The sequence below is a fragment of the Nematolebias whitei genome, chromosome 3, assembly GCF_014905685.2.
Source record: "Nematolebias whitei isolate Nwh7 chromosome 3, NemWhi1, whole genome shotgun sequence".
NCBI classification, from domain to species: Eukaryota; Metazoa; Chordata; class Actinopteri; order Cyprinodontiformes; family Rivulidae; genus Nematolebias; species Nematolebias whitei.
The window spans coordinates 10,254,378-10,262,532 of record NC_056500.1 but is presented as its reverse complement, the minus strand read 5'-3'; the positions used below and the strand labels follow the sequence as shown (position 1 = coordinate 10,262,532).

General features: G+C 39.9%; 1 protein-coding gene across 1 annotated transcript in view; it reads right to left on the bottom strand.

Moving 5' to 3' along the window:
• Positions 1-5,464: 5,464 nt before the first annotated feature.
• nek7 (NIMA-related kinase 7) overlaps positions 5,465-8,155 on the bottom strand; it is an 80,056-nt gene continuing 77,365 nt past the window's right edge. Inside the window, exon 10 of the mRNA XM_037697975.1 lies at positions 5,465-6,922. Within this exon, the coding sequence (XP_037553903.1) occupies positions 6,812-6,922 (111 nt within the window). The 3' untranslated portion in view covers positions 5,465-6,811. The remainder of the gene's footprint in view (positions 6,923-8,155) is intronic.

Here is an 8,155-nt window from a genome sequence, read left to right as displayed (position 1 = left end):
CCCGGCACAAACAGAGTAATGTTGTGTATGCTGTTCAGTGTCAGGAGGGCTGTGATCAGTCTTACATCGGGGAAACTAAACAGCCACTGGCCAAAAGGATGGCCCAGCACAGAAGATCAACATCATCAGGCCAGGACTCTGCGGTCTACACTCATCTCCAGGCCAGTGGTCACTCTTTCAAGGATGAAGATGTTCACATCCTGGACAGAGAGGAACGATGGTTTGAGAGAGGAGTAAAGGAGGCCATCTTTGTGAAAAGAAACCGTCCATCATTAAACAGGGGTGGAGGCCTACGTGTTCAATTGTCCCCCTCTTACAATGCTGTGATTGCTAGTATCACTCAGCCCTCTGTGAATAGTAAACAGCCATCAGTGTGCTAATGACCCATTGTTAGGCTGATGGTCCTTCTTGAGCATGTGATCAGCTGGTTTTGGTTGTCAGCAGCAAACTGGTTGATCCACTCTGAGAAGGTGCTATTTAAGAGACTGAGCTGAAAACAGCACCTCAGACTGAAGAAGTCTCTCGGACGAGAGACGAAACGTTTCTACATTTTTTGTTGTTTTGCTTTGTTTTGGTTTTTTTTTTGAATGTCCAGAGGACCAGATTTAACTTTTTTAGATGTGTGAATTAGATTATTTTTAATTGCCCCAGTGTGTGTGTGTGTGTGTGTGTGTGTGTGTGTGTGTGTGTGTGTAGGGTAGTTTGACTTGTGTGGTTTTGCTTTGGTCTCCTGGTACTCTCATCAGAATTGAAAGAGGACCCAAGGATCCAGATTTTCCCCGCGGAGCTCAAAATAAGAAAACTTAACTTTCAACAAAAATAAATAAAAGGCTGACGTGGCAGGAAAAAATTCCAGGAGCTAAAGGCACGAGGAGACACAAGGAGAACTGGAACGCTTGAATGATGAGTGAGGAAGAACTGACATACTGGGGCTGATGAGAAGAGTGGCTGCAGCTGGGACACATGGGGCAGGTGTAGATGAGCTGGCTTGAAAAACACTGAGTGAGAAATCGACTCAGTATAATTTATCTTCAAATGATAAAGGACAAACACTCCAAACTCCAAGCGACGGAGTGCTACTGTTACATTTATATAGTATTTATTTGGAAGTATCTAATCAGCATCCGGTAGCAACCAGGACTTGTGTTTTATTCACAAAGGTCTTTCTGAATTATGGTTTTCTTCATTTGTATAAATTAAAAGTAAAAAAGGAGATAAAATACATTCTCAGTGTTCGACAACATGTTCTTCTGGTGAACTGAGTAAAAGTGGTCAGGTTACATTTTACAGTGTATTAATATTATTCTTATTTTAGAGCCTGCAGCCATAGAAGCACCCAGAGCACCTAGATCCACTGAACACTTTGAAAAGTACTTCATTCACAAGCTTCGACTATTAACATCCTTTAAAATTACCATATTTGAAGTGTCTTTTTGTTGCAAACATTTGAGTGAAATTTACATTTTAAATTTGATGCGGAGAAAAAAAAAATCCTCCATTATTTTATTTTTACAAACCTGGAAATAAAACTACATTAACCTCCTTGTAGGAAAGATTCTAAACAATGCTGTATTCAAGGATACAGATTAAAATGTTTTATATTCTGCTTCTGAAGTTCAAGACTGCAATTTATAATTTGTCCATAAATAAATCATCTGTTCGTTAAGGAAAACAGTGAAGCTCGTTTAAACAAAGCCTTTAAAAATGTAAAGAAAACTTTGAAATGAACGAACAATGAAACTCTGATCGTTTTTTTTAATCAGGTTTTAAATTTGATGACTCAGTTTGACTTTGCTGATCTATTGAGGTTTACACACACAACCATATATAAGGTTTACACAAAGGACTCTAACATGAGACAATCTCTCTGCAGCTGCAGAGGTGTGGACAAATGTCACTCCATCGCACAAGATGCATTCTTCTTATATGCAAAAAAAGATTTACTTCATTTCAAAACTACACGTTGTTTTTCTTTTCAGGCGACATAAATCCAAACAACACAATTCAGTCTAAACTCACTAGACATTTCCTCCAAACCGTGAGCTCCTCAGTGTGGAGTACACCTGTTCAGGTGAGACAACAGAGTGAAAATCTATTCGCCTGTCAATCAGGAATAATATGACATTTGAATAAAAACAGTGCTAAGTTGTTAAATTGTGATAACTAAATTGTGTTTTAGTTTTTAATGCGTTTCTTTGTGTTCCTATTGTTTCGTCACTGTGTCTCTTCAGCAACAGGAAGTGTCTCTGTCCCCGTGAACCTGTCTGACGTGGAGCCCTTCACAGACTACAGCTGTTCTGAACAAGGACAACAGTGTCTCCGTAACTAAAACTCTTCCACCGGTTCAGATTAGGATTGACTGTGGTATGTGGATTATTTTAGTTTCTCACTGGAAAGAAAAAGCTTTTGTTTCCTAAAACTAACACCAAAAGAAAAGCATCAATCTACAACCAGATGAAGGACGGTGTACATTTGATGAACTTGAAGCGTTCACTGACTACACCTGTGCAGTCCAACCCACCTACAGGAACACACTGGTTCAAACGTCGTCGGATTGTCACACAAGTCCAAAAAGTAGATAAAGAACCCAATTAAACAAATGAGACAAAAAAATTATACTTGTTCTTTTATTTATTGAGGAAAATGATCCAGTATTACATATCTGTGAAAGGCAAAAGTATGTGAACCTCTAGGATTAGTAGTTAATTTGAAGATGAAATTAGAGTCAGATGTTTTCAATTAATGTGATGTTGATCAGGTGTGAGTGGGCAACCTGTTCGATTTAAAGAACAGGGATCTATCAAAGTCTGCTCTTCACAACATGTTTGTGGAAGTGGATCATGACATGAACAAAGGAGATTTCTGAGCTGCTCAGATAATGAGTTGTTGATGCTCATCAGGCTGGAAAATGTTACAAAACCATCTGTAAAGAGTTTGGACTCCATCAATCCACAGTCAGACAGATGGTGAACAAATGAAGGAAATTCAAGACCAGTGTTCTCCTCCCCAGGAGCGGTCGACCAACAAAGATCACTCCAAGAGCAAGGTGTGGAAGAGTCAGTGAGGTCACAAAGGACCTCGAGGTAACTTGTAAGCAGCTGAAGGTCTCGCTCACATTAACTAATGTTGATGTTCATGAGTCCACCATCAGGAGAACACTGAACAACGATGTGCACGGCAGGGTTGAAGGAGAAAGATGCTGCTCTCCATAAAGAACATGGCTGCTCGTCTTCAGTTTGCTCAAGATCATGTGGACAAGCCAGAAGACTGTTGGAAGAATGTTCTGTGGACAGATGAGACCAAAACAGAACTTTTTGTTTTAAATGAAAAGTTTAATGTTTGGAGAAAAGAGAATTCTGCATTCCTGCATAACAACCTTATCCCATCTGTGAAACATGGTAGTATCATGGTTTGGGCCTGTTTTGCTGCATCTGGGCAGGAGGGCTTGCAATCATTGATGGAACAATGAATTCTGAATTACATCAGAGAAATCTAAAGGAAAATGTCAGAACATCTGTCCATGAACTGAATCAAGAGGTGGTGGGTCATGCAGCAATGATCCTAAACACACACGTGGTTCTACCAAAGAATGGTTCAAGAAGAACAAAGTTCATGTTTTGGAATGGCCAAGTCAAAGTCCTGACCTTAATCCAATCCAGATGTTGTGGAAGGACCTGAAGCAGCAGTTGATGTGAGGAAACCACCAACATCCAGAGTTGAAGCTGTTCTGTACGGAGGAATGGGCTAAAATTCCTCCAAGCTGCAGGACGGACAAAAGTCAGAAACGTTTAGTTGCAGTTGCTGCACAAGTGTGTGTGTGTGTGTGTGTGGGGTGGTGGGGGGGGGGGGGGGGGTGTCACACCAGATACTGAAAGCAAAGGTTTTCATACATTTGCCACTCACAAACATGTAATATTGGATCATTTCCCTCAAATAAATGACCAAGTACAATATTTTTGTCTTGTTTCTTCAACTGGGTTTTTAGGACTTAAGTGAACATCTGATGATTTTAGGTCATCAAATATAATTCTCTTGCACTCGTGGAGCTCAATAAACAAACATTAATCTCAAATGTTACACTCAACCCCACCCCCAATTAATTTATTTGAATATACCTTAAGGATTGGAGGAAAACAAAATGCCATAGTTTAACCAAATAAAACCTGTGACGACTCAATCTCAGTCAAAGCAGTAAACAGTGGGCAAAATAAAAAATCACATCAGAAATCTTTAAACACTTTATTAAATTCAGTTTGCATACATGACTTTTGTAATATGGACTTTTCATTTGACACGAAAGGTTCAAAAAGTAACTAAAACTACCAAGACAATAAATATTGCCAATATTGTTTTACTTTCTGGACCCTTCAATACCAACTTCAGTGGGCATGCAGAAGTAAACGGACTCAAAGAAATAACGCCACGCACCACATGCAGACAAAAAACATCAAGTCAAAGCCAAAATCCTTAAAGTGACTTTGCAGTGTGTGTGTGAACATCCCATTCAGGTCCAAATATGAAGACATTTTTCAACGGTTTTTGTTTGTAAACAAAAGAAAATACAGCACAGACGGTTCTCTGAATATTTTGCTTTGGTTTCATTAAAAAAAAAGCATTTCTCTGTAAATATAAATGCTACTCTAGACTGCTGAACTCATTTAGGGACATCGAAACACCAAAACTAAAATCTCTTAAAAAAAAAAAAAAAAGAAGTGCTTTAAAAGCTACAGTTCTTGGAGAAATATGACAAAATACTGAAATGTTCTGGTGCAATCCAGATGCCTTTTTGTTTAAAGTTTCAATCACTTTAACAGAACATGATCAGGACTAGCAGAAGACAGAAAATGAAAGGATGAATTACTTCAGGATGTTTTAGCTAAGTGAGAAAAAACAACATAAAAAGGGGCAAAATCATGGGAACTGTATTGCAAACAAAAAAAGCAAACATGTTCTGTAAACTCATTTATATCCGCAACACATTCAGTTTTATTCTCTTTACAAGTTTAAAATATTAGATGCAAAAAAAGAAAAGAAGAATAAAACTGCAACTGTAGAGTTTAATGACGGGATAAGAAGAACACTGTATTTTTCGGACTATAAGTTGCACTTAAAATCCTTTCATTTTCTCAAAAATCGAGTGAGCCTCATGTATTAATCTGGTTGTGCTTACTGTCCTCGCACAGATTTTATGTGGTACAACTGGACAATATTGAGTTATTGTGAATGAGTTCAATAAAGTTTGACTTATCTGTTTTGTTTTGCTTAACGCACCTTATAGTCCGAAAAATACGGTATATGATGTTTAAAACGATAAAAGGACACTACAATAGTGTTGTCGCCTTCAATAAAATGTCTTTATTTTAATATAAACTGGTGAGTCGGTGCTGCTCATTCATAAACCAGATCATCCCAACGAGTCATCACTGGTTTTCTTTATTTACAGTAAAAAAAAAAATTATTTCCTTTTCACAACACATCGTAAAACATAATTTTACTTACAGTATATATACTGTACTGCTGAATGTGACTTTCCTCTCATTTCTCTTGACCTCAGGTAGACATTGCGGTGAACTCCGAACACAGACAGCAAAGATTTATCCTCTTATTTGTCACAGAGAAGAAACAAACTGCAGCACCAGCCACAGTTACGGCGGCTCTGATGCGTCACTGGTCACAGATGGAAGTCCGTCTCCATTTATTTCATATAGCTTTGTTTTCCCCCCCATGTCTTTCTTGTGACTTTACAGACCTTATAAACCTTACACTTAGCTCAAACCACTTTAACAGAGCGAGGAAGGAAATATGGAGTCATAAGTCGGGTAAACAGAAGACGTAGAACTGCTTTTGTTACAGCATCAGCAACTACGAGGCTGTCAAAGCAGACATTGTGAAGTTTTCAGACAACACAAAGGTGTCAAGTTGACTAACATTCAAAGAGTTGTGGAGACATTTGCCCATGTTCCCCTTGAGCATGTCTCCAGTCTCTCTCTTAAATGATCTTTCCTGTTCTAAAACATTCATTTGACATAACCCTGCCAGGCTTCTAGTACCAGGGAAAAAAAAAACGTGCAACATGACAACATTTCAACCATCAATTACTCTGTTTTGTCTCAGATTTGTTGTTGACAATGAATAAAATTTCCATTTAATTTTTAGCTAAAAGTTCTCTTTCTTTTTGTTGCTAACTTTTGATGCAGTAAAAGCCATGAGGGCAAAAATTCACCAACATTTCTGTTTATTGATTTCTGAATTGATAGGCTCCCTGTAAAGCAGTGTATGTGCTCTAAATAGCTTCTAGGAGTGTCAGCTGGTGAGGAGAACACATTTGTCTTAAAGCCGCAGTGAGCTCCAATACTTTGGTTTTCAGTGAAATATTGTTAAAGTAAAAGGTTTGGGATACAGTCAGGTATTTTTCTGAGATACAAAAATGTAGTCAGGCAGCGCAGAGACGTATCACCCATGTAGAAGATTACTTTGATTTATTGGTACAATACTGCTGACAGTACAAGATACTAGCTATTTAAATATATCAACTGTTAAAGTGTGATGTTCACAGCTGTGAGCAGGATGGACGAGCTGAGACACTCAACGTTTGCTAATTTCCACTAAAGCTAATATCCAAATGCTAAAACTGAAAATCTGCCCAAATAAAAGAAATATAGCTGAACTCGGTTCAACTCGAGTGTTATTTTATCGACTGTACCCCGACAGTAAACATTTTGTGTACAAGGTGAAAACTGTATCATGAGTCCAGCAAGAGAAGCAGGCGTGAAGAGGAGTTCTGCAGAGCGTAGTGTGCGGAACTCTGGGTTTAGCAGCCCTGTGTCACGTGTTGCATGTGCTTGGCCATGCCGTACACGTAGGCGATGTCCGGCCTCTTCTCCGGGTCGGGGTTGATGCACATATCTACCAGGTTCCTCAGCTGATCAAAGAGATGGTTGAGATGTGAACAGAGAGAAGACACAGTTAACGACTCCAGACTTACAACCAACTGTGGGATTTCAAAGAGCCGCTTCCCAGAAATGAGCGCACACTCGGTAAGTGACCTCATTCGAACCCAACAATAACAAACCAACAGGTAATCAGGATGGATTAGTTATTTCTAGGTGCGTCGAGCCCACACATGTGGACCCTCCCTCAGAAACGCACACCCTGCCACCCAGAGACGGCGCTTAAACCTGAAGTCGAGCGGAGCGGCTGATTGGAGCGGATAGATCAGCATGCAAGCGAGCAGTCACTGTCTTCATTAAAAAAAAGAAGGATTATAAAAGATGGAAAGGAAAGGAAAAAAAAACATCTATACAAGGTTGCCATGGTAACCGCCTGCTGACTTCCTGGCTGCCGTTGCGTGTAGATGTGCATATGTGCGTGCGCGGGTGAGAAAGAAAGTGAGAGAAAGATGCAAATTCAGACGGTCTGAGAATTAGTCGCACAGAATGGAGACGGAGGGCGTGCAGAGATGCAGATATGTAAAATATTCATGCGCTTCTTTGCATGGCGAGTGGGGTGGGGTGGCGGGGGGAGTGTCAGGTGGAGGAGGGTGGGAGCTAGTGAAGGAAAGGGGGGGGTGCATAGACGGAGATGGTTAAGTGACACAACAAAGATGAGCAGCTGACAGTTTGCTGCCGATCCTTCAGGAGCATTGTTTACATCCAGACAGGCGCTGCAGGCACCCCCCTCATCTCCATCTCTCCATCGCCCTGTCTCTCGCTCTATCATTCCTGCTCTCTTCGCTTTGTCTTCCTTTCTCCAGGATGGGGGTGACATGTGGGGTAACGCTGAAGCTCAGCGTGGTGTGTGTGTGTGTATGGAAATAAAGCTCATGTTACAAATATACACAATTTCTCTTGCAAGCTCAAACACACTCATTGACGCCACCGTCTTAAAGGGCCTCAGAATTAGCCTCTATCAGCCTAATAAAGTATAAACTGTTGTATAATGAAATCCTTTCTCTGCAGGATTTACTTGACAACACCAGGAACATGAAGAAGCACAGCAAGTGCCACAGTGAACTTGAGTTAGTATGATGAAACTGATTGTAGAGTGGAAGCAATGAAAATACAGACAAAAACTGTTTTATATACATGCACTGCAGCGAGAAGAAGTTTTATACACTTATTTGTTATATTGCTAACAGCCAATAAATATCCATCCA